Below are 26212 nucleotides of genomic sequence, written 5' to 3' on the forward strand. Positions count from 1 at the left end.
CCCCGCGCGCTCCCTGCACCTCATTAAGATGCAAACGCGAACCTCGGGCTCCTAATGAGGGGAAAATATAGATTCCGGGTGCGCGCGGCCGGCTCGCGCGCACCCGCAGCGGGCCCGAAGTGCGTGCTTGCGTGTGTGCTGGGTGGGAAAGCAGAGAGGGACCCGGGGACGCCTGGGCAGTCCACTTAGCTGTGGCTCTCCGAAGCCCGGGGACCCAGGGTGGGCAGTATGCCCCGACGTGACCCCTGTCTGCGAGCAAATGGGCCCCAGAGTCGAATGTCTGCGCCCCCTTGGGCATTAAGGCTGGTGACCGTGGACGCTCCAGGCTCACAGTCGCTCTTCCACGCGTGGCTGCTGATGCATGTGGTACGGGCCGGCCAGCAGGCCAAGAAACCAGGTTGGAGCTCTGGGTCGTAGCTAGGAGAGCCCCAGCTCTGTGCATGCCCTTCGCCACTTCGGGCCCGGAGCGCAGCTGAGGAGCCCACCTCGACAAGGCTGCGGTCAGGAAGTAGCTGTCCCCAAAGGGCAAGAACCCCAAACGGGGCCAGCCACACTACTAAGCCTGTTGTCCGCAGACAGCCGGGCCCTTCCATCTGCACTGCCCGCCAAGCCAGAGTTCTCAGACTTCCCCCTCGGCGGCAGCCGCTGCGCATCAGAGGCGCTGTTTATTTGGCTTTCTGAAAAGAAGGGCGAATGAACAAAGGAGGAAAGCGGGGCGCCCAAGGGTGGGAGAGGGGACAGAAACGGATAAAAGAAAAACTCAGTTTGGGGAACAGTCTTAGAGGTCGGAGGTAACTTTGGGAGCCAGCATTTTATCGGTCCTAAATCTTCTGAAGTGAAAACATTAAACTGACAAAGTGATTCTGTTTGTTTTATAGTATCTAATTGGGCTGCTTTGCAGCCCTAATGAGATTAGAGGGGGGCAATCGTTCGCCGCCTTTACAGAATCAACTGATCCATTACTACCAGCCACAGGTTTTGAGGATTGTACAGCTTGTCCTTTTTTTTCTCTTTTGTTGTTATTCGTTTTCTCTTCCTCCCCTCCCGCCAAATAATTATTTGCTAGTAGATCGTGGGAAAAAAGAAAAAAACCTAGCAGCCCAGCACTATAATATATATCTATTTATTATATGTCTTTCGGTTAATTCCTGATGTGAGGAGCGCTGTTTTTCACTCCCAAGCGAAAGTCACCAGCGGGTAGGGCCTGATTGCTACTTTTCATGCATAGTTTTAGACACAAGAGGGCATTGTGACGTCTAGCCCAGCGGCGCCCAGTCGCAGTCCGAATACCGCGGCCCCACGTGGGAGCCTCGCGCTCCCATTGGCCAACGCTAGGCGAAGCCGCCACATTATTTTGTTACTTTTCAGTCCCTATTTGGAACTGCTCTCGCGGCAGTTCAGACCTCGTGCTCGGCCCCCTTCGCCTGTCTGTGTGTGGTATCCGCAGGTCCGAGGCACTTTTGTGTGTGTGTGTGTGTGCGCGTGTATGTGTGTGTGTTGAGTGCGTGTGTTTTGGGGGTTTGTCGGGGCGCGGAGAGGCTGGGAGGAAGCAAAGAAGCCGCAGAGCTCCCGGGCTCGGGCTACGTCTCCCCCTCCGTGATCTCCAGCCTGCGCGCTCCGAGGCGGCAGGGACGCCGACCGCTCCTCGCCAGAGACGCTGACGCTCTACTTGGGAGCAGAGAGGACCCCTTCGCCCAGGCTTCTCATGCCTGCTGGAGTTAGGATGCCGGGGCGCATGATTTACACCGACTGAGCCCGGAGTTCCTCCTCGGCCCTGGGAAGGAAGGGCTGGCGGCAGCGACGGGAGCAGAAGGAACAGCAGGCTCTCCTCTCCGAGGGGGGGCGTCGAAGCACCCTCACTGGGCTCCAGCCCTCACCCTCGGTCCTCAAGCCGTCACCTCTGTAGCCTGCCTTCTTTCTCGTCTCATTGCGAGTTCCGGGCCCGGTCACCTCTGAGACCCGACCCACGCGCCCCGAATGCTCTGGGCTGCCCAGACGCGCCCCCCTCCAACCTCATCGTGCTGAGTGACCCGCGAGGGGACAGGAGGATCCCCCCACCCTCGGCCTTGGGATCCCGCACTGGAGCCACCAGGAAGCCAACGATGTCCGCACAGCCCCGGCTTCTGACACTGTCCACGCAGCCGGGGGAAGGTGGCCGGCAGAAGCCGGCCGAGCCCTAGGCGCACAAAGCGCGAGCCCGCCGACGACTTTGCCGCTCGCTCCGCCGCTCTTTGTCTGCACTTGGGGCGCACGCCCGACTCTGGGATTTCGCTGCGAGAGCGGGCTGGGGGGGCCGGGGGCGAGCTCTCGGTTCCCCGGCCGCCCCCCGCTCGGGCTCGCCTCCCCCCTCCCCCGCACATCCCCGGCTCGGGCTCTCAGCGCTTCCAAGCTCTCGGAATCGCGACCCCTCCCTGCCATGTATCCGCAAGGCAGACATCCGGTGAGTAATTGCAACTAGGCTTATTTAAGCATCTATCATGGCAGGGTAAACGAGGCAGTTTATCTCGCACCTCCATTTTGCTTGTTGCTACCTTTATGGTGCGCGCGCGTGTGTGCGCTCACACAAAGGGGCTGTGGTGTTGGGGGGGCGCAATAGAGGGCCAAGGGTAATTGCACTCGAGTGGTGGGGGGGCGGCTTGCCTTGGATGAAGGACTTTGACTCCCTCTTCGTACCCTTCTCCCAAGTCTTCCAAGTCGCCCTCGCGGCACTTGGCCATGGGAACCCTGCTGGCTTTGGGGATGATCGGGGCGCCCCCTTCCCGGCCCCGTCGGGAGAGCGGAGAAAAACTTGCTGGGAAGGTTTTGGGCTATGGGGTGGTGGCCTTGCCGGTGGCGCCCTGCGGGAAGGAACCAGGGACCCAGCGGAGGCAAGGGGCCTCGTGGAGCCCGTCTGATGTGCCCACTCCTCTCCCCTGTGTTGTCCTCATGGGCTCCAGGCTCCCCATCAACCCGGGCAGCCGGGATTTAAATTCACTGTGGCCGAGTCCTGTGACAGGATCAAAGACGAATTCCAGTTCCTGCAAGCTCAGTATCACAGGTAAGGTGGGCGGGGGGTGGTGGTGGTGGCCCCCGGCTGGCGAGGAGGGCGGCCGCGCGCGCTCCTGTTACCCCCCGCGAGGACGGAGGGGACGCCGGCCCCCGGACTGTGGGGCTACGGGGCCTCCGCCTTTTGTTTCCCCTCTCGGTGCGCGCCACCTTAACCCTTTGCTTTCCGCGGTCGCCCAGCTCCTGAAAGCCCGCCCGGGTTGGGGCGGGGAGGGGGGGGTTGGGGTCTTGATCCCGCGTAAGGGTCCGCCCCCGCGTGGCCGCGATGAGTGCCCTCGCAGATCAAGGGAAGTTTGGAGTTGGTACAGCCAGGCCCTGGGTGGCAAGCAGCCACCCCCACTGCCCAGAGGATGATGGATAATGGGGGTGCGCAGGGTGCTGGGGAAGTGGAAAAAAATGGCTCTCCGAGACCCTGGGATCCGGGTCTCTGAGGAGGCCATGTAGGCGCCAGGCCTGAGCGCCTCCTCCTGCCCTTACAGCCTCAAAGTGGAATACGACAAGCTGGCGAACGAGAAGACGGAGATGCAGCGCCATTATGTGATGGTGAGAGGCAGCCCGCAGCAGGGCGGAGGGAGGCCAGGGCAGGGCACCCAAGCTGTGTGTTCAGCTGGGACTGTGGCAGACCCGAGGCAGGCCCAACTTCAAGACAGCCCCCTGGAGGGCTTGCTTCTTCAGCTTCCTCTTCCCCGCCACTTGGAGGAGGGCTAGTGAAGAGTAGGGGCCGAAAGAGAAACAAACCGCGGCCACTTTTGTAAAGCTTCTCATTTGTGTTTTGGAGGTTTCCCGGGGTGTGTGGGGGGGGGGGGCGACTGCTTGCCTTAAACTGGTTAGTAACTTAGAGTTGAATGAGCCAGTGTCGGAGTTGTATAAAAACCCTCCTGAAGTCCTCCTGGGAGTGTTCGGAAACTTTTCTGTTTGGCAGCTGGGATCTAGCTAGAATGGGACAGAAGAGCCTGCCTTCCCCAGAGTTTTTTCAGATTGGAGGAGCCTTTTAAAGCCTCTCCTCCCCCCCCCCCTCCTCGAGGATTTCCTCAGTTGGAGTCTGGACCTCCCTAGCTAGACTATGTTTTACTTAGTGTCTTCCTTCAAGTTAACATCTTCCTTTTGGGAGTGGGCATGGGAACCACTTGAGGACAGGCCAGTAGCAGTCTTTCCACATTAGAGACCTTCCACCTAGTACTAAATAACTCTGAGAGGACAAGAGGAGGCGGGTGCACTGCATTCCCTGTGGAGCCGGCACCTTGTATAAACAGCCTGTATGGCAGGCACATGGGTGCTTGTGGGAGGGGAGGCCCGGGTCTTCTTACTATTGTGTGTAATGTTCTATTGGATGGAGAGGAGCACTTGACCACTTCTAAAACTCCTTAGGCTGTCTTTGTGGGTGGACTTCAGTTTCTGTGGACCCAATGAATGGCTTGGCCGAGGCCTGGGGAAGGGGAAGGTAAAAATGAGTAGTATCCCTGTGTTGCCTGCTAATGGCAATTATTATTATTTTTTTAAATTTGTAGTACTATGAGATGTCCTATGGCCTGAATATTGAAATGCACAAGCAGGTACGTGCTTTTCTCTTTTTAAAAATGTATATGTATATGTAAAAAACAGAATATGTGGATTTTGGGAAAAGGTCGTCATTTGAAAATGAGCCTGGTTCTGGTCTCCCACTTGGCCCCCAAGAGTGAGTGTTCAGGGATGCCTGCTGCTGGGGCTTTGCTCTTCCTTGGTTATGTTGAGTTGTTAGCATTTGTTCTTGTGAACTTAGGCCTGGTCTGGGATCTGGGTACAAAGTTGCTGGTCTGGGAACTGGGTAAAAAGTTGTACTGTAGGTACCCCAGGATCTGTGCTACCCACTCCTGAAGTTGACTGACTGCTTTTTATCTGTTTTAATGTAATGTAAAATTCTCAAAAAGGGAAGGCAGGCGGGGTTCTCCACCCCCCTTGCTTTTCTTTCTTTTTCTTGCAAAAAAAAAAAAAGAAAAAGAAAAAGAAAAACACAACAGTGATGTACTGCCTTGATAAGATTACGCTTCAAGAGGCTTAAAAGCCAGGCTGAGCTTTCGAAATGTAAGGGAATGAAGCCACTAACGGCCTAAAAAAAAAACTTAAAGCCAGAGTGGAGTGCAATCCTCGGGCTTTGCGTTCAGGAGGGAGTTTCTCAACTCTCCTCGTTCGAAGGCGGCTGTGTCCCCATTTTACAGGGGGAAGCTGAAGCCCTGGGGTGAAGTAGCTTGCCCGGGGCCAGCCTCACCAGGCCTTTTGAGGTGGCTGGCAGTTGAGCTCAGCTTTGTAATCCTGAAGTCAAACCAGTTTAACTAGTGTGGTATCCTTTGATGGATATGTAAACTACCTCACATTGTCTCCCTTCTAATAACACTATACCTCAAATCCAGCAAATAGAAACACCCTTTATCTGAGTGCATATCAGTAGCCGGGCCTGAGCTAGGCCAGGCTGTGGGAGAGGCCTGTTTGTCTATTTGTGTTCTGAGGAGAGGCTGCCTATAATTTGGCTTGGCGGACGATTAGCATCGACTTGGCACGTATAAATGGCGCAGGCCGGTTGTTCTTTTTAACAATTGGTGTTCTTGAAATCTCAGAAGGCTGTTGACTCATTCCAGGCTTTGGTGACCGTGACTTGAATGGATTTTCTGCTCTAAATTAACAGTCATTTACAAGGTTTAAATTTTACTCTTTAAAGGGGGCAGGACCCACGGCAGGTGAGAAGGGCAGGTGACCCTGAGGGGAAGCGTGCAGATTCCTGCCCGCCCCAGTGGCTTCCTATAGAGCCCTTTGAATCTGGTTTCCTTTCCCTTGCTGTTAGGCAAAGGGGAGCCAGAAAGGGGCCAGCATTTAGTGAGCAATGTGGGAAGCCAGCTGTGGTTTCCTGAGGAGTTGGTTCCCTAGGCATGCACACATGGAGGCTACCGCATCCTCACTTCTTGGCCCACAGAAATAATAAACAGACATTGCTTTATACGTAAAGAAGGTTCTCCTGGGGAGGAGAGACCAGAAGTGAGTTTCGCCTCAGTCTAGGTAGAGCTGGCCCAGGCTTGACTGGAAGACTGCATGAAATAAAACTGGGGTCTCAGGTGTTTTAAGGACTTCGGGGTATTTTGCAAGGTACCACTTCCTCCCTTTTTCCAGTCCTTCCCTTCCTCTGTGAATAGTATCTTGGGCGTGTTTTAAAGAGGGTAATTGCACCCAGGTTCAAAATTTATAGCAGTAGTTGTTGTTGTAAGAGCTTCTAATTAAGGTGTAATATGTCCTTGCATGTTGAGGTCTGCATGGGTGGTGTTGCCCGTGTCTGAGTGGATGGTTGTTGGGTACAAAGAAGTCACCTTGGCTGGCAGAGCAAAAGTGTTCTGAGCCCTGGGGAGGCTAGAAACCCAGAAGGGTTAAGTATCTCAATGGTGAGGCTTGTGTACAGAGCAGCTGTGTTCGTCTGGGATGTCTGGCCATTCCCTAAACAGGATTCTAAGACGGGAGAATGCCTGAGATCTGGCCACATTGTCTTCATTAATCCTCTCAATGGCGGATAGAGGGATTTTTGCCCTCTTTTTATAGGTAGGAAAACCAAGGCATCAAGGAAGCCAGCATGGCAAGAGCTAGGGCTCATTTTAGACCCTCTGGGTTCTGCAACTAGGTCCTTTGCTCCTGGTGCCTTACCTTTGCCTTCCAGCCCCTTCCCGGCATGAATGCCAACAAGTCGCTGGGTTGGATGAACTCACCCTGTGGCTCTGTAGGAACAAAGAGGCTAAGAGGTGGAGAAACCCTGACTGAGAAGGGAGAAATGCAATACAACCCTGACCTAATGGCGTGCTGGCCACTCCCTAGGCTTGCAGGGTTCTGTAGAAGAAACCCCGCCACTAATTGTAGTGTGGGTCTTAGGTGCATTTGGTGATGGTGGTTAGGCCTGAGCAAACAAGTTTATCAGCTGACCTGTTTAGCGGTTGACTGGTGTTTTATCTGCACACACAATCAAGTGACTGGAGTGCTTGAATTATTCATGCAGTGTCCTGCCCTCTAGACTTGACTGTGTGATTACATCTGCCTGGAACAAACAGGCTGGATTCTTCATCTTTAAGCGAGTGGGGGCGGGGACTGTATGTACTTTTATATAATAGATGGTCTACAGGGCTCTAGCACCTTGGGAAAGTGTGTCTGGCTGGCCATTCTTGGCCTGTGCACGCGTGTGCACGCACACACACATACACACACACACACACTTCACCACCACCACATATATTTTCAAAAGCTCTTCTTCCCTGGCTCCATGGGAAATGCCAATTAGCTGAGAACCTTGCGTTTTGCCAGATGGTCCCAAGTATTGACAGAGGGCAGCTGATGAGGTACGTCCAGCCCGTTTTTATTTTACTGAGAGGTTAAACTCAGTGTGGCTGGCTCTGTCCCTGGCTGTTTCTCTGTCTCCCCCCATCATTCTCTTTTTCAAGCTGTCAGATCCCAGAGAAGTAATAAATGGGTCCTCCTACTCTTTTGCCTCCCTCCCTAATTATGGTAAAGCAAAGATTACAGAATCACAGACCTGGCCCGGGACTGGAAGAGGTCACCACCTCCCCCAGGCTCCTGCTTCCAGGCAGGGTGTCAGGGATGATTCAGCGAGGGCCAGGGAGGCGATGAAGGCTGACCGTCTCATCAGTTCCCGTCTTGTTCCTGCAGCCCCTTTCCCGTGTCAGCAGCAAATAACAAAGCCAACTTAGAAATAGACTCCAGAGCGACTGTCATGCAATGACTTTGAGACATGGTGCCGGGGGAAGCCGGCAGGCTGGCCTTTCACCCTCTGTTGGTGAGCACTGATGTTTGGCAAGCTGACTTGAGGCAGTTTGATTTGGGGGCAGCATCATGCCAATACTAGACAGGCACTGTTTTCAGTAACCTAAGCAAGTTCCAGAGCCCCAGAGCTAGAAGAGCCCTTTGACTTCTTATCCAAACCTTTCAAATCATGGAGGAGGAAACGGGCCCAGGGACTAGAGCTGGTATGCCCAGACTCCCGCAGCCATAGGTGATGATAATGCTGCTATTGCAGGCTTTCCTCCATACCCTTGACCTCTTCTGTAGCAAGCTTCTTTTGGTAACTCATAGCACGCTGTGTCTTTAATTACCTCCGCTTGTTCCATGCTATTATACAGCCAGGTTCAGGCTGCAAACTTGGCTCCACCAAAGTCCAAAGTATCCCATTTGGGGTTGTATAACCGCGTCAGCTGAACCCTCTGTGTCCGCAGTCCCATCTCCATTCGCCAGCTATTTGCACAACTAATGATTCGTCGTGTTTGGTAATAACACAGAGGGCAGGTTCACAGATGAGGTGATGGCCATAAAACCTGTGACTGTTGTACCCCAGCCACAAGGTGGCCATCTACACGGCTGAAACGGGCTGAAGACCTCCAGGCAAAGCAGCTTAAGGGGCTGTGTGGCCAGAGAGCCATCAGGCAACAGGGTTTTCTGGAAAAGACCTTGGTGGCAATGAGATGGGGGTGCAGGCGCTGATCCTAGGGCAGTGTGTGGCATCCGGGTTGAGCTGTGAAATTTTCTTTACTGGGAGCTCTATCATTCACGCCCTGGATTCTTTGTGACCTCAGTTGCCTTGTGGCTCCTCCCTGCAAAGGGGGGGGGGTTGTGTGATCTCCCCAGAAGGGTGCCACCCCTGCTCTACCTTGGGAATTCCTGAGCCCGAAGCTCATTTTACTCTGCCTCATCCAGTGAGAGGGTGCCTTTCTCTCAGGCTATAGATGACAGAGCGGTAGAGAGCAAAGCTCTCTGTACTTCTCAGGGCTTTTTCCTTCTTGTACATTTGACCGTTGAGAGGACTCTAAAACTAGATAAAGATAGATAAGCCTACTGGGAACCCATCTCTCAGTTCTACTATTCCAGAAGCCAAGAGTTACTCCCCCTCCCCCTCCTCATCCTCCTTGTCTTCTGTGGAATCCTCCCTCCACCCAGGAAGGGTCGCCTTTACTGAGACCCTCGATTCTGAATTGTGGAAGGAGAGTTAGCCAAAGAATAAATTCCCTTTTCACATAGGAAAATATTTTTTTTCTGTATCATTGGACAAAATGCTGGGACACCAGGAGGTGGGAAACAACTCTCAGCAGGGCTCTCCCCTGTGATCCTGCACAACACAGTGTGAATCTTCTTATCTCATATTGGAGCTATGGAGGATGCCCCTTTGCCAAGTGCACACAATGTGTAATAGGTGCTCAGTAAACACGTGGGGTTTCCTTCTTTGGGTTGTGGGCAGGTGGGTGGACCTGCACTGCACAGAGCCCTGGGAAGGAAGTGGGGGGTTGTAATTGTGGGCTGCCTGCAGGCTGTTCTCTGTGGTTCAGCACACAGTCTCCTCATCAGCAAAATGAGAGAGCTGGATCCATTCCCAAAACGGTTATTAGGGGTCTGGGATGTGCTTGGGTGTGGGCCGGGCTTGGTTACACAGACGAATAAGACACCATTCCCTCCGCTGGGGCATCAGGCCTCTAAATAAGTAATTGCGATGCGGTGAGGTAAGCGCTAATGTGGCCGCTGCGACACACTTGCTTCACTCTGCCTGGGAAAGCGGAGACGGGTCAGAGAGGATGTCCCTGCAGAAGGACTGTTACTTGAGTGGGGCCTTGAAGGGAGGGTGGGAGGGGAGTTGTTAAGGGCAGAAGCCAGCAGCTGGAGCTCCTCCCAGGTGACAACAGCTCCTGGCAGGGCAGTGAAGTACATTCAGGAAGCCACAGTCAGGAAGAATGGATGGGGGAGGGCAGCACCCCCCCCCCCTCCGCACTTGAGAAGTGAGGCGAGGTGGTGACATTTTGCAGCACAGCGTTATCCAAAGGCCTCTCCACCCTCGCATTCACCATGACTCAGTGGCTCCCTCCGTCCCCATATGGCTCTCCAAGGGCTGGCTCCAGTCCATCTGGCATGGGGTGGGGGTGGGGAATGCTGGGGCGACTGCGGCCTCCCCTGGCTGCTTCCCCACCATCGTGCTCTGGTTTGAACTCTATTCCCCAAAGTGGCATTGTCTCCTTTCTCATACTGGTAATTCTGTAATGACTGGGTATGACCTACCCCTCCCCCATATTTAATTCTCATCAGCCCGGCTCTCCACTTTGCTATTAATGATAGCAGCCAGCAAAATAGCTTTCAACATGCCATTGACAGTCTGGCTTAAGAGCGCTCTTGAAGTAGTGCTAGACAGCTGAAAGCACCCATAATTGTGTACCAGAGTGAGAACTGCGTGCTCAAGGGCCTTGTTTTTATATGCTTAAAGGGACAATATCTTGTTTTCAACAAATGCTCTCTGAGACACATCCAAGATGCTTTCTTCCTTTCTCTTGTACCTCTCCTCCTCTTGGCTCCTTCTCTTCCTCTGGCCTTTCAGAATAAAGACTCCCCTCCAGTTGGGGCTAAGAGAACTTAGGGAGAGGAATGAGACCCGCCTTGAGAGCAGTGAGGGATATATATCCATTGGGCCTGCTTAAGGCATCATCCACTCCAGACCCAAACCGGTGGACCAGCCTTTCCCTGCTGACACCAGGGCCTCAAGTTTCTCAAGGAGGGAGCGGGGAGTCTCAGTCATGGTTGGCATAGTGTTTTCAAGTCCTTTTGTTTGCTGGGCATGTTTCATAACAGCCAGAGGCAAGGGGGGGTACCGAGCTGTGCCTGAATGCAGAAGCTGCCATGACAGGACACAGAGAACAGGAGCCAGACTAAGGTTGCCTCGCCCCCCTGCCTGGTCAGATTTTAGGAGGCCTTTCCTTCTGAAGAGCCTTTGGATCTAAGGGGCCTGTCTGGAAACCAGGAGGGTGGGTAGGATGGGGCTGGTATTCTTAATTGAAAGGCTCTATCAAGCTTGCGGGGAGCCAGAGGAGATCTCTGGTGACTCCAGAGATTTTACTGGACAGTAGAGACCTCCCTCCCCGCTTTCTCTTCACCTCAGCCACCCTGTGAGAAGTGAGAACCAAGTGCTTAGCTATGGAGAAGGTGTGTGTCTGGGGGGGGGGGGGATGAGGTCAGAGAAGCAGGGAAGCCTTGTCAGTACCTGCGGTTTAGATGTAGGTGGTCCTCACATCTCTACATTGCCAAGTTCTCTTGGTGAAAGGTAGGAGCCTGGGTCCCTTTCCTTTTACCCACTCTTTTATTTATTTATTTATTATTCATTTATTTATTCCTTAATTTAACTTTATTTTATGTGCATTGGTGTGAGGGTGTCCGATCCCCTGCGACTGGAGTTAAAGACAGTTGTGAGCTACGATGTGGGTGGATGCTGGGAATTGAATCCCAGTCCTCTGGAAGAGCAACCAGTGCTCTTAACCACTGAGCCATCTCCGCAGCCCCTCCTTGATTGATCTTGAGTGACAGCCCAAAGTTCTGAGATAGCTACTACGTCTCTGCACATGGACACAAAAAGTGGTGACCTCGCAAATGCCATGGATGAGGGTGACGCAGCCACTCCTGCTCCCGCAGTGCTTGACTGCCAAGCGGACGAGGCGTTTTCGTCTGAAATGCTGGGCTGCTTGCTTCCCAGCTGAGAGTATGGGACACCTGTAGACCTGGGTGTAGAAATGACATGTATGTGCTCCGGAAAGGGGGCTGCCTCGCCGTGTGGTTGTAGAGGGGTGGGAGGGGGTGTGGAACAACAGGACTGTGAGGGCCAGGGTTATTTTGTGTGGACTGAACCTTGATGCTTGCCCAGTAGTGAGGGGACAGCGCATTTCTCGGAGACTCTGGTGAGGGGATACCCTGCTGCGGCAGGCAGTCTAGGGTTCTCTTCCTGATCACGGGCTGAGGCATCCAGAGTATTCTCAGGTTTCTAAGGCCTGTGGGCTCTAAAGGTTGTGATTGGAAAAGGCACCCTGATTGGAAAGTGTTTTCTGTTTCTTTTTCATCGTATCTGCTATCAAGTCGAAAGTGGAAAGTGGAAGGAGCAGAAGAAGGGGTGATAAAACTGAGGTGTGGTGACAGGAATGAGGAAGGGCCAGGTGACTGCTCTGTCTGGGTTGGGAAGGAGCTGAGGCTGAAGGAAAACTTGAGGCTTGCCTGACCTCAGCTTTGGTGGCTGGGCTCCTAGGGCTTGGCCTTTGTTTATCTTGGCTTTACATCCTCTTTCAGGTTTGGGTTGGTTGCTTCTAATTCTGAGAACGACTCTGGACTCTGCCACTGCTAAATGTGTTTAGTTTATACTGGGAAGGCTCCCTCTTCCTTCAGATGGAGACAAAAACTCAGCTGGAGTTCTTCCCTTTGGTCTCATCTCAAGGGACTGTGCAGCACAATTCGGGTCAGGAGGAGCACCTCCTTCTGGTTGACAGGGAAGACTTTGGACTCCACCCAGTTCGGCAACCACGTGAGGGTGAAAGTGGCCAAGGCAAGGCCACCTCCACTCCCCAGGACTTTAAGGTCTTTCTTGACTCAGGGTCTGGCATTGAGGGAGCTGGTCAGACAAGCTGCACACACTTGCTTCAGGAGCTAGTGAAGAGGATAGTTTAGTGTAGACCCGTGTGCAGGAGTGGAGTCCTAGCCTTGGATTCACGGGGGCACCATGCCCTCACCTTCATGCTGGCCTCCAAATGGGAGGAGCCGTTCGGTGGGATGCAAGCAACATGTGGCCTGAAACATGGGGCCTGGTGCCCAGCATGGTAAAATTGTGTGGCAATACGGTGGGATGATATTGTGGGGTCAATCAAGCCAGTCCCTTGGCTCATCTCAAGTGTCACTACTGTTTGTCCCAGTGGAGTTCCTTCTCTCAGTTTCTCTCCAGAAGATGGCAGCCTGGTGGGATCAAGTTCATAGCAGCTCCTGCCTCGGCCTGTCGCCTTGGCCTGTTGTAGATCTCACACACTATCCCAGAGGAAGTGAGGAGCTTTTTTAAGTCGAGGTCACCAGCAGCTGCCCTCTGCTGCCACAATTGTGGATTTGACACTGGCTTTTATGCCGTGTCCTGCGGAGTGAGGGGATCCTGCGGCCTTTAACTTTCCCCCACCCCACCGGATTCTTACCTTGCTTCTCAAGAGGCCCCTTCTTTGCAGACCCCTTGAATACTTATGTTGAAAGCCCAGGCCTACAAGGTTGGGGCAGTATTTCTGACAAGCCTATTTTTACATGGGCGGCAGTGAAGACAACTGTAGATTTGGAGCTTCTTGTCTGGGACCTCTAGAGGCAGAAACCCAGGAGCGTGGGGAGTGGGGGGGGTGGAATTCTCTGCATGGCTAGAGTGGGGCTTTAGGGTGGGTCTCTGTCCCTGATCTGTACCCTACTAGTGTGACTCTGGGCAGCTGCTTGACTTCTGTGAGCTTTAGTGAGTGCTGGTGTATGTAGTCCTACCTGCTAGCGGAGCAGGCTTGTCTGGAATTGTCATAGCCATGAAGTGCCCTGCGCCTGCTCTGCCCAACATGGTCGCCCAACATGGTCACCGCCCATAGCGGCATGGACTGCTGAGCCATTGAAATGGGGTCCTGAGGTGACTGAAGAACTGAGTTTGAGATTCTGTTTAAATCTAGTTGCACTAGTCTGTGTGTGGCGCGTGACTTTCTGGACATTGGGGGTTTGGGGAGTGTGAGGGATTATGGGAGGGGTGTCCAGGAACTTAGCGCATAGACGGGGCACAGCAGAGGAGTCCCACAGTGGAACAGAGAGAGCCTCAACATTTCCATGGCCTCAGAGAGGGAGGAGGAAAGTGAGGAGGGGAGGAGAGGGCCGGGCTTCCTAGACTTCCGTGGGCTATATCATGTTGCTGCTTATTGCTGCTTAGCCACTCCACGTGCCAATCCTGCAGTGCTGGGTCCCATCCCAAGCCCATGTAGCAGGTGCACTACTGTTGAAGGGGTTGGATGTGTGTGGTCTCAGGGTGGACCCTTCGGCAGGGTCCAGTCAGGCCTCTACTTGACCCGGGCCATGGCGTGAGCCTCACCCCAGAACCACTTTCCAGTAAACATGCATGCATGCACTGGGGGCATATCCAGCCTGCCCCGAGCTCTTGCCCACTGGCTGGTTGTCAGGCACTGCTGTGGTCCTGACAGGATTCCAGACACTGCTGATTGTCCTGTCCTCTAAGGGCAAAAATCAGCACTGGCTGAGAGGACCCCCCCCCCCCCCCATGTAAGAGACAATGAGGCTCTTAGACTTGGGAGACCTGTGGGGAGCATCCCCTTGCTCTCTCGGGTCCATCTGTGAGATGGGAGGTTTTCTGTCTGAGAAGTCAGTTTGACTGAGTTGATGGCAGACAAGGGCCCCCGACTTGATTTCCATGGCCTGTGAAATGCCTCCTCTTACTTGAGTAAGGAGACCCGTTGACCCTCTGCCTTTCAGTTTAAGGAGGGGATACGCTCTGCGCTTGTGAACTCGCACAGAATAGGGCTCTGTTTCTGCTGACTGGGTCTGCTACATACCACCTCGTTTTCCCTTCATGCTCCTCCTCAGAATGTCAAAGCGGTTGGTTTCATTTGTAGCCCTGGCCTGGTGAGGAGACCCCCAAAATTTAATGAGCTGCCTCAGCAAGGGTAATGTGACTTTTACAGCCTGTTGAGGGGCAAGGGGGAGATTTGCATAATGCTGGGGGGGGGATTAGGTGGCTGGGGGTTGCCATAGCAACCCTACAGGGATGAATTGAGAATTTTTCCTCCTCACAGGAGTTGGCCAATGGAGTCTGGGAAGGTGGGGGAGGGAACAGGGGGTTATTCGAGGGGAGGGCGGAGGAAAGGGGAGGGGGTTCCTGGGATGAGTGGGCAGCTTGGGGGAAGGTGTAATCTGAAAAGCTCCCTCTGTTCTGTCCATACAAGCACGCTCTTTGAGAGCCGTCTCCCTTCGTAGGGGGCGGGAGGCAAGCAGTTTAATGTGTTTGGGAACCAAGAAATTAAAGTGAACAAATATTTAAAGATTATTGGATCTTGTTAACAGGAAGCTGGGTGGATGGAAAGTGAGAGTCAGAGAAATGAAAGTCTTAGCGTCTCAGAGCTCAGGGAGGGACGTGGGCTGTCAGCTGGGCTCAGTTCTGCCTTACAGCGTGGAGGAGTGCCTCCATGGCCTTATGGGTGCGCCTGTGCTTGGCACCCGGGCATATCTGAGAGCTCTTAGTGTGTTATACCCCTGCCCAAGCGTCCTCCAGACTGCAGAAACAGGCCCAGTGCAAGGACAGCCCCGGCGCTAGGGTGCAGCCCATTCAGGCCCCCCCCCCCCCCCCCGCTTGCCTGGCATGTTCTTACAAGAACAAGGAAGGCTAATTTCTTTCAGGGAAGTGCCTAGAAGGGTCATGTCACCACTCAGAAACCCCAGGCTCTGGGAAGCCCTTGTGACTTCCTTCCTCCCTGCCCTCCTCACTGTTCCTTCCTCTCCTGGGAAGGGCACACACAGGGGCTGGTGCATGAGGTGGCCATCCCAGGCTGGCCTTGCCATTCTTACCCTGTATAAAACAAAGATCCTTGGGGTCATGTGGAGACACAGGCCCTTCCTCGTCCTGGTCTTCCTAGCATAAAGACCCCAGCAGGCTTCTTCAGAGGGTGTAAATATTTAATGGTGTTGTAGTTATATATAATTTGATCAATATGTCAGTGCTAAGAGAGCCTTTAAAGAGGCTCACCTATCACCAAGCAATCTGTGATGTAAACCAGCCGCCCCCCTTCCCTCTGCCCCCAGAAGCAGCAAGCATCATCTCCCAGGCTGCTAAGTGGATCATTTATCCCTTTCTCACTCCTCAGCAGGGTCTGTGGCATGGAGGGACTGGGGCCTGGGAACACCACCCTGGCTTTTGTTAGCTGCCTTGCCCCTCCCCATCCCCTGATTTTCCTTCCTTTGTTGATAAATACCACCTGGCTCAACCCAAGGAGAAACTGACTGGCCAAGGGTACCATCTTGTCAATAATTGAGGGGCTATTAATTTAGAATTGCCTAGGAAATACAAGGGATATGTCAAGTGAAGATTGCCCGGACACTTTGTTCTGGAATCTTCTAATACTTGGCTGCTGGGTAGTTATGAAGCCTGGCCAGAGTCAGCTCTCTCTATGCACAGCTCACAGCTCCTTTTAATTCAGGATGAAGCAGGTTCACTTTAGTTACCCAGAGAACTGGGTAAAACTTGATTCAAACCTGGGGAATCCCAGAGTCGATCTGATACTCCACCTCAAATGTAAGAGTCTAGCGGATTAACTGGAGACAGGATCAGACTTTCCAGAGGTCACATATGTTGGCAGGTTAGACACAGCCAGGATGAAAATCACTGGTCCTGTGTGGCTTTGAAGTGTAACTCACCCTTCAGGCTGGCGTCTGTTCCATGGCTCTCTCACACGTGTCTGTAAGTAGGTCTCTAGACTCACATTGTGATGACTGTCCATGACTCTGTCCCGATCTCCAAGGAAGACACCCTTATGTTAGAGATGTAACCAAGAGCCTGCTAGTGCCAGACAGCCCTTTCCCTACCCAGCAGACATGGTGCCACGTCCCTATAAATGAGAGTTATGGTGAAGGAGCGTTTCTTTGTAAGCCACAAGATCTCTCCAGGAGGCACTTAGAGATGTGTGTGAACTGCTTGTATTAGTCGGTGTCTCGTCGCTGTGACACAACACCTTGACTAAAGCAACTTAAGGGAGTTTGGGAGATGTCTCAGTTGGTAAAATACCTGCTGAGAAATCGTGAGGACCGGAGTTTGGATCCTGGTGCCTCAGCTAACATGCGTGCGTCAGTGCATCTGACTGGAGGAGAGGAATAGAAGCAAGCTAACCCCCTAAGTTCACTGACCAGCCAGCTTAGCCAAACTGATGAGTTCATGGTTCAATGGGAGAGACCCTGTCTCCAAAAGTAAGGTGAATGATCAAGGAAGATACCTCCATGTTGACCTCTGGCCTACATGTGCACATGTACACGCCTACACACATGCATACACCATGCACACACACAAAGCAAGTGAAAGGAAGCAAGCAAGGAAAGAAAGAAAGGCTGTGTAGAGAGAGCTGCCTCACAGATGGAAGATACAGTTGATCGTGGTGGGGAGGCATGGCTGCAGAAGGCGTCTGGTCACCTTCCTTCTGAAACAGGAAAGCCGATACTGGTGCCCCGCTTACTTTCTACTCCTCAGCTCATGGGATAGCATAGGTCTATATGTAGACTAAACATTTCCACCACCTCAGCCGCACCCAGAGTGCGGTTCTCTCTGGCGTGCACAGAGTCTGCCTGTTAGGTTGAGAATACTGGCCACCGTGTTTCTCTTGCTTCCAGCTCTAGGACAGTTGTATACAGGTTTGGGTATTGGAGAGAATGAAAAGCTCACAAGAACACAGGACACCAGAACCCAACCCTGGCCAGCACCACAGCAAGCCTGCCTGCCCACTATCTGGTCCTTTCATCCAGCTGCCAGAGTGTGGCTTGGCACACCCCCACTGCTCTTCCATTTAGGCGCTTATGTGGCGCTCTGCTTTGCAGAGCTGTCTGAGTTAGTGGGAAGTGGGAGGTCACACAGTGAGTCAGGCCGCTCAGAAGTGTGTGGCTGTCTAAAGTCTGAATCTGGTACCTGGGACCTAAATGAGCCACCTGGTCTACCCTTCCCTTTTCCAGGTAACGTGAAAGCCCAGAGAAGAGAAGTGGTCTGCCTAAACTCGGTGGGAATAGAAGCTGGGCCATTTCTTCCAGCTGTAGCTTTCGGTGCTCCTTAAACTGGCAGGTTTCTCCTCCCGCTTTGTTTTTGGTCTGGCTGAGGTTCAGGTGAAATGCGCTCTCTGAGTCCGCAGGTAGACGTGACGGGGCAGTTTAAAGCTAGCTAGCAGTGGAGTGGCTGTTGGAGACACTGTACTGTATCTAACATGGTCAGTTACAGGAGGCAAATGGGCCAACAGCTGACTGGATGCTGAACGGCCAGCCGCAGCAGCGAATGCTGGGGGTGAGGACCAAGAGTTGACTCCATCCCCTCCTTAACTCAGTGTCAGAGGTCAAGGGTCAGGGATGGCCTAAAGTTGGAGTGGATGCAGGTAGTAGATTGCTCTTATAGACACGCACTTTCTGGGTGTTCGGGTATCCTCAGCTTTCGGCCAGACATCCAGCGGTCCTGCTTTAATGACAAGAGGAACGTGCAAACAAGAGCTACGAAGGCACAGGGAACAGATTGCTCTTTGGGAAATTACACTTGCCCCCCACTATCTTGTTTTGTGTCATTTATTCGCCTAACAATCTCAACAGAGACTCGGGGCAGATGTTCCTCCCCAGTGCCCAGTTGGTAGCACAGACTCAGAAAGGGACCCCGGCCCATTCCTGGCTGCTTCTGCCTGTATCTCAGAGATCAGTAATGGGGCTGTCTACCAGCAGCGTCACCAACTTTGAACTGTACATGAGAAGTACTTTGAAAGGCCAGAGCAGCCTCCCCAGACACCTCTCACTAGAATGTTCAAAGCAGGCCGCCCTCCCCTCCTGCCACATCTCAGGTGCATCTGAAGACCTGGCTCGCAGGCAGGGATGCCTTGTGTTCCCAGGTCGTGGGGAGGATGGGTTGGGCTTGCCGGGCCCCAGCTACCACACTGGTAGCAGACTGGGCCTGAGTGCTGGAGTTTTCTAGTACGCACTCTGGCTTCAGCTTGTGGTTTGTGGCCTGTCCTAATTGTCGAAATCACACATCTAGATTTTTGTCCCCCTTTTCTTTGGAGCGGGTGCTTAGAGGTTGTTTGAGTTGGATCGAATGCTGTTTGGACAGCTGTGGTAATCAGAAATGCTGTCAATCATTAGCCTCGACGGTCGATTTTCTTTCAAAAACATTTCTCTGCCCTGTCTCAACCTACTGAAATTTGGCTTCCTGGCCGAAAGTCATTTAGCGGAGTCGCTTAACTGCCGAGTGTCAGTCTCCCCTTCTGGAGGATAGAGGTTGTTGGTGGGTGCCTTCCGGCAGGGCTGTGAGAGCTGCCATGCAGAGTGCTGGTAGCGGTCAGCTAGATGGGTGCTTCCCTGTTGCTCTTAACACTGACTCTGTCTGGGCAGCTCGTTCCCCTTTAGAACAGTGGCTCTCGACCTCCCTAATGCTGAGGCCCTTTAGTCCAGTTCCTCATGTGACCCCCAGCCGTAAAACTGTTTTTGTTGCTACTTTATAAGTGTAATTTTGCTTCTGTTAATGAATCACAGTATTTGCTATGCAGGATATCTGATAGATAACCCCTCTGAAAGGGCCGTTCGTCTCCCCAAAGGGGTTGCGACCCACATGTTGAGAACCACTGCCCTAACATGACCCTCCCAAGAAATGGTTTGGTAAACGGTTTTTATACCCATCTTTGGGCTTATTGGAGTACAGAGCGGCCTGGGCACAAGACGGGGCAAGCTCAGTCTGTGCTTCTCTGTCGAGAGGAGATGAAGAAAGGTTTAGTGGCCAGCAGCTCGGGCCCCGAGGAAGGGCAGGAAACAGAAGCAAAAGCAAGCCCAAGTCCCAAGACAGGGAAGCCTGGTGCTTGTAAAATACCTGGTGTATTCCAGGTGTGTGGCCCCCCCCCCCCGGTGTTCTTGGTGATTTGTCTAAGTCCTTCGTGCCAGCCAGTGGCATCTCTGTCACGCTTGGGTTTGGGTGTCAGTTCCACAGGCTTCTGGACTTCTATAGTTCTCGTGCTTAGTTGGTGTTTGTGGTGATGGAAGATGAAGTAGGAGTGACATTGAGTGACAGCTTCGTCTCAGCCACCCACAGGGCCCCTGGCAATCCAGTTGTGGTCACTTGGTGGCCAGAGTTGCAGGCCTTGACTTGAACATGGCTGTGCAAAATCCCAGGGGATCCCTTTTCTTAATGACAGAAGATACAGGGCTTTGGGCCTGGCAAGGTGTGAGAAGTTCCCTGTAGGAACCTGGCGGTCACGAGCTCGCTGCAGGTTCAGGGAAGGGCCAACTCTTTACTTTCCCTACCAAGACCCTGACCCTTGACCTGCTTTAGAGGAGGTAAGCTCTGAGCTGTAGTAGGTCAAATGACTGCCAGGGGACAGAGTTGGCCTGTTGGCCTTCCTGCCTGTGTATGTGAGGAATTGATGGGGCTACGAGAGACCCATAGAGCTGGCTTGTGGTTGGCCTGGCTTGGCTTATACTCTTACCCTGTTGATAAAGTATTTGAGCCACTGCCCGCCTCCACTCCTCCTACCAGCTGTCTGTCAACACTTTGTCCATCACAGCATGTTGCTCACATCAGGAATCATCACCATAGACACTCTACAACATGAAGTTTTCACACACACACACACACACACACACACACACGAGCGCGTGCGCGCGCACACACACACACACACAGTGGGGCTGAGGAGATGGCTCAGTCACTGATGCCCTGTACTGGGGTTTGTGGAGTCAGGAGAATCCAAGGAGCTCATTGGCTGCCAGTCTCGCTGTAGTGGTGAGCTCCAGATTCAGTCTCAAAAAATGGAAGGTGAAAGAGAAAGACGCCAGGTGTCAGGCTCTGGCCTCCACACGCATAGGCAGCAGGCGCGCACCACACAGACACGAGAGAAAAAGAATAAATGCTAGTTACGTTATTCTTTGGCCAGATATTTATTGAGCACATACTGTTTCCCCGGCCTTTGGTTGTTTGAGACAGCCGGGCTGATGTGTTGGTGTTTTGTTCTGTATAGGTCCTCCTGTTCCTAGTTAGCACATGTGACGCGAGCGAATTCCTTCTTGGTCAGTTCAGAGTGCAACGTAGGCTTGTTCGTTGATGCTAGAGCTCTGACTCTCACTCCTGCCTTTCACCCTTGTCGGCAGAAGAAGTGAGCAAGTGAGAGGGCCCTGGTTTCGGGGTACAGTTCTTCCTGCATATGTAGGCTGGCTTAGGCTATGCGAAGTGATCCTCCAAAGGTCCTTGTAGCACAAGTGGCAGACTACTTGGAAAAAAGGCCAGAGTCAAACTGTGGTTAAGAATCTTGCAATATACAAGTCAGCCCAACGGGGCAAACAATTTATGGCCAGCGAGGTTGAGAAACCTTGACGTGTGGCTGTCTGCCACTGTTGGGTAAATACGGGTCCCACCAGCTCTCAGCTGGAATGCTGCTTGCCCCTACTCCCAGAAAGCTTGGAAATTGGGGACCATACTGACACAGTTGGCCTGGGGTTTGAGGGACAGCCCTTCACAGTAATGAATGGTTTTGCTACAAATGCTCGGACCAGTGCCTGCTGGGAAACGCCCTGTTCCTGAGGAGACCCGGATGTTCCATCACGGCCCTATCTCCACCAGGAACTTGCAGTTTGGTGGGCAGGTTCTCTGGGTTGGATTGCCTGACTTTTGTAGTCACAGGACACAGGGCTGCCTTAGCCTGTTCAGGTTTTTGTCAGGGCCTGTTCTCTCCTCAAACTGGAGACATATTCTTTAGTGCCCTTAGTGCCCGGAGATGATGGAAGGGGTGCTGGCCCCAGGGGTTGCCCAAGGCCAGCTTCTGTTGGTGGGGCCTCAGAGGGCATTGTTTCATCGAGGCACGCTAGATTTCGCATGCAGAATCATTTGACATGCAGATGATCACAGGTTTTTAAAAGGCTGTTGTCATGGTTTTGTCTGAAAGATCGCTGCGTGCTGATGAAAGCTTTGAAGGCCGCTCTGAGACCTGAGTCCCGGCTGCTCAGGATTCAGACAAGATAAGAAAGCCAATTCCAAGAGTCATCTGTCAGCGTCCCAAGCCTTCCTGTCGGGTTCAGTTAACCGTTTAGCAGCAGTCTTGATCTGAGCTCTGAGTCGCACATGGTCCTGCTGGAAGCTCTTGGTATTCTAAGCATGGGCTTTGCTGATAGGCGGGGTAGGCAGAGAATTGATCTGCTGTTCTGTGAGCAGCCTTTATCAAGGTGTAGGGAACCACTGGGTTCCATTCTTCGAGTCGGCCCTAAGAGCTGAAGACTTACCAGTGTGTTTTCTGGTTGTTCTGCCATGGTTAGAAGCAATGTTGAAAGTGGAAGATGAGGGTGATGCTGGCTCTGGGGGATCCCTTCACTCCGTCATGTCCAGGGGCTCTCTTGCCTTTGACCTTTCCAGTTTGGGGCATCATCGGGCAGAGTGATTCTCTCAACACTAGATTTCAGTTTTGTCATGGGTTTTCTGAAATGTGAAGTGGTTTTTGTTTATATATATATAGTGGGGATTCTCTATAGAGGATGCCAGTTGTGACCTGCCAACATGGGCCACCTCCCCTATGAAATGGGAGCTTTCTAAAATGCGATCATGGAGCCCATGGTAAGGGGCTGCAGTGGCTGTGAGTGCGCGCGTGCGTGCCTGCGTGCATGCGCGTGAGAGAGATACCACTTTGACTTGTCTCAGTGTTTCAGTGTCTTGATTTATTTATGGTCTCTTTTTCCTTGCAGACAGAGATTGCAAAGAGACTGAACACAATTTTAGCCCAGATCATGCCCTTCCTGTCACAAGAGGTAAGGCCTTCTTCTGTTTCCTCCTCTTCTGCCCAGAGCAGCACAGGTCTCCCTCCAGCCTGAGCTCAGTCCAATCTATCATACTGATAGGCTGATAGGATTGGCAAACCTTCTCTAGCCAATCACGGGTCAGGGCTCACATCACAGGGACCCGGTGCTCCTTTGTCTATGCGAGAGTGCTCCTGCCACACCTGAGATCTGGGAGGAGGGTCTTGGTTTTCATCTGCAACAGTGATGGGCACCGTGCCCGACATCCTACCCACACGGCCTCACTGGCCTCTGCTTTCCCTATACCTGGTTCCAGTGAGGCTGATTGGTTGGTGGCAAAGGTCAGCCCCTGTGTGGGTTGCTGACTCCCCAGGTGCAAAGTACCCTCTCCAAAGGAATGGCAAGCAAGTCTTGTCACTTTACTCTTGAGAACCCCCAAAGGAGGCAAGGGCGTTTTGAGGGAAGAATCTTGAAAGTTGCTCCGGAAGTACGGAGCAACAGACTGATGGGGTGATCTCATTGGCCTCTGTTTCTGTCCTGTCTGATCCCACTCCAACACAAGCAGAGCCAGGATGCACCCTCCGCTCCCCCTGGTGGGGGTCTGAAGCTGAGGTAGTGACCAGATTCTGGTGAAATAACTAGAAGAATTAGGTATGGCAGTACGTTGGGTACCCAGAAAGGGAGATGACATTGTGTGTGACTGATGCTACTGCAGGGCTCTAGGGAATCTATGAAATGTAATTTTTAATAATGGGCTTTAGGTTTGGCAAGATAGAGTGGAAAATACAAAGGTTTCCCATAGCCTCCCCTTATCAGGGTTTAGTATTTGTTAGAATTTCGAGTCTACGCCAACACATCATTGCATTCAGAAGTCTGTGACCCTGTTAAGAATTCCTTCAGCCATTTTCACGGTTCTCTTTCTAGCTACTCTTTGCTCTCCCTCTTGGTAGCCATAGACCAGATCCACGTTTCTTCTCAGCCCTTTGAATGTAAATCCCACATGTTCTAATTCACCACTAGCCACTATTGGCATGTTCTGGAATTGGATGTTCTACATGTCTGTAGTAATGATTCCGTGCCTAGAAAGCAATCACTCCAGTATGCAGCGGCATCCAGCTTATGTTCATATTTCACAGAATAAAGGTTTTCCTGTGTATGAGGTAGAGGAGATCTATGGCGCTATCATCCTTAGAAAGCCGTCATTCTCATTACAAAGACTGAAAGAAGAATGACTTCGCCTGCCACCCTTATGCCTGTGTCCTGGGCCGTCTGGGGAAGGGTCCTGAGAGGCTCCTGGTGCCCAGTGAGAGGATACTGAGGATGGCCACACCTGATCGTACTTTATTTCCCCCCAGCATCAGCAGCAAGTGGCGCAGGCCGTGGAACGCGCCAAGCAGGTCACCATGACGGAACTGAACGCCATCATCGGGGTACGTGGACTCCCCAATCTGCCTCTCACCGTGTGTATAGCCCTTTTATTCCTCTCATTTGCCATAACCAGAGATGAACTCTGACCTTAGGTGCTCTCCAAGAATGGCAGCCCCATGACCCACAGTTCGAGGGCTTGGATCTATTGGGCTCTTTCCACATTGTCTCCTAGTCCACAAACTAAAAAAATACGAGACACATCTCAAGTCTCCCTGTTATGTCATTCATCCCCTGGCATCTTCCAGACTTCCAGGAGGAAGTGCCTAGCTGCTGCCGCCCCCCCCCCCCCCAAGGCTGGGCTGCCCTTCTTTGGTCTCCTGGGGTCAGAACCATCTCTGCTGTTTATTGATGTGCACCGTGCTGTGACAGTATTGGGGTTGGGGGTCCTGCTACTCCGTGCCCTGGGCTGCATGGCTGAGTTCTCTTCACACGGCCTTGTGAGGTTCAGCTATACACCTGGATGGAACCTGGACGAGTCTTTTGGCAGAGGCGCCCTTAGTGGGTTCCTTCTGCTGGAGTCAGGGGAGGGCTTAAGCCTGCACTGATTCTTGGTGGTGTTGGGGGCGGGGAGGGCAAGAGGCTTGGTGCTGGGAAGCAGCACTCTAGGGAGAGAAACCATGATATCTTCAAGCTTGAAGAGTCTTCTGTGATCATCTAGTCCAGGGTTCTCGTTTAGGAAATATTTTATAAAGCTTAGTCTCTGACAGTTTCATCATACATATAGTGTGGTTTGAGCCTATTCACCCCCACTACCCTCTTCTGAAAAAGGACTGTTTTACATTTATTATTGAACCCGTGTGTGCTCGTATGTGTCAGCGTGTGTGTTGGCTGTCGAAGGATGCTACGCGGGAACCAGTTCTGTCCTTCCACTGTGTGGGACCCCATAGTCAAGCTGTCGGGTCTGGCAGGGAGCATTTTCAGCCTCTGATCCACCTCACTGCCCCTCCCCCACTACTGTCTACTTGTAATCTTGCCAGTTCCTCTGAACCCCCTTCTTCCCAAAAGTCCCCTTTTACTGAGTTTAATTAGGATTTCCTGAGAAGGGGGTGGGGTGTGATTTACCAGAACATAGAACCCATGGTCTGGCGTTGTTGAAATTCGGAAGCAGATAATTGTTTGTTGCCCTATGCATTTTTGGATATTCAGCAACAACCTTGCTCTGTACCCTCTGAGTGAGATAGCACCCCCCCACACACACACATATTCTTATGCACCCCAAATGTCTCCAGATGTTGCTTATATCTATGTGGGCAAAGGGTCTCTGGTTGAAGACCACTGCCTTGGCAGTGTTGTTATTTTGCAGAGATTTAGCCATCAAGCCAACCTGAGTGCGCGCTCTCCCTGCCTGTCTAGAGCATCCTTGTGCATGGCCTGGGTCCTACGGTGGTGGCACAGGAAGTTAGAGGTGGGCATAAGCCCCAGGATGTCTCCAGAAGCCTTTCTCATCCAGCTCCTTGTCTGCGTTCCCTTCCAGGCCCCTCCTGGAGGTCTCCAGGGCAAGTTCTTTCACCAGTCTAGAGGGGTTTGCCATCGAGTTCCTTCTCTCCCTTCCACTTTGGAATTAAAACCCATACACGAAAATACTCTTCTTAAAGAAAAGAATAAAATTGGGAGGCAGCACCATTGGATTGGCTCCAGTTCCTTTAAGTAGCGTTTAGGAAGCTACAAGTTAGGTCAAGGCAGCCCTAGGCAGATATTGGAATTCAATTAAAGCCCATGAGTGGGGCCTGTGACCCCCATTTTCAAGGTAATTGCTTCTTGGGCTCTGAGTGAATGCGGCCATCGCCCTGTCATTAGGCAAGCAGCCGTCTAATCGCTGCGCGCCTGACAGCGCCTCACAAGGCAGGGATTGCCAACAGCTGGGGCAAGCTGGTACCGGGGAGCTGCACCTGACTGCCCTCCAGCGAGGGGCCTGTTTCTCTTCTCCTGGAAGAGAGAGGGGAGCCACCCTGATAAGATAAGGACACAGGCAGGGGCATGCTCCAGTCTGAGATTTCCTCAGGTGGAGTGGACTAGGCGGGCGTTGCTAGTGGCACACCTGACTCTGGTTGGCTGATTATGGCCTCCTGACACGGAGCTGGAGTCTGAAGTCCTCTTTTAGCTGGGCTGCTAGCAGTATCGGGAACATGGGTGCAGCCAGAAACATGTTGCAGGGTTGCAGTCTCCCAGGGGTCTTTCTCTAAGATGACAAAGCCACACCCATGATTAAGAAGGTGTGTGTGGAGAGCGGGAAGGAAGGACAGGTGAAGCGACTTGGGCTGCTGGCTAAACTTTCCTCAGCTCCCAGTTGTCCTCAGGGAACTCATGTCCCCTTGGGGAAGGTATGCTGAGAGGTGGAGTCTCTTCTAGAACTTACTTCTTACAGGGTTCTGCAGTAGACCCGAGGCCTTTGCCTAGGACATGGTGGGCGCTTGGCTGCTCAGTA

At 52.7% G+C, this 26212-nt stretch overlaps 1 protein-coding gene across 14 annotated transcripts in view; it reads left to right on the forward strand.

The window, feature by feature from the left end:
* The first annotated feature begins 1359 nt into the window (after positions 1-1359).
* The window catches only part of Tle3 (TLE family member 3, transcriptional corepressor), a 45411-nt gene continuing 20558 nt past the window's right edge, over positions 1360-26212 (forward strand). For 7 of the 14 annotated variants that reach the window (XM_048423124.3, XM_048423127.3, XM_048423126.3 and 4 more), the window contains exons 1-6: positions 1360-2440; positions 2937-3037; positions 3525-3588; positions 4554-4598; positions 22309-22371; positions 23715-23819. In XM_048423124.3, the coding sequence (XP_048279081.1) occupies positions 2417-2440; positions 2937-3037; positions 3525-3588; positions 4554-4598; positions 22309-22371; positions 23715-23819 (402 nt within the window). In that variant the 5' untranslated portion in view covers positions 1360-2416. The remainder of the gene's footprint in view (positions 2441-2936; positions 3038-3524; positions 3589-4553; positions 4599-22308; positions 22372-23714; positions 23820-26212) is intronic. The other 7 variants (XM_048423129.3, XM_048423132.3, XM_048423131.3 and 4 more) reach the window with 1 other exon arrangement.

Source organism: Myodes glareolus, chromosome 4 (assembly GCF_982192425.1).
Source record: "Myodes glareolus chromosome 4, mMyoGla1.1, whole genome shotgun sequence".
In the NCBI taxonomy this organism is placed as follows: domain Eukaryota; kingdom Metazoa; phylum Chordata; class Mammalia; order Rodentia; family Cricetidae; genus Myodes; species Myodes glareolus.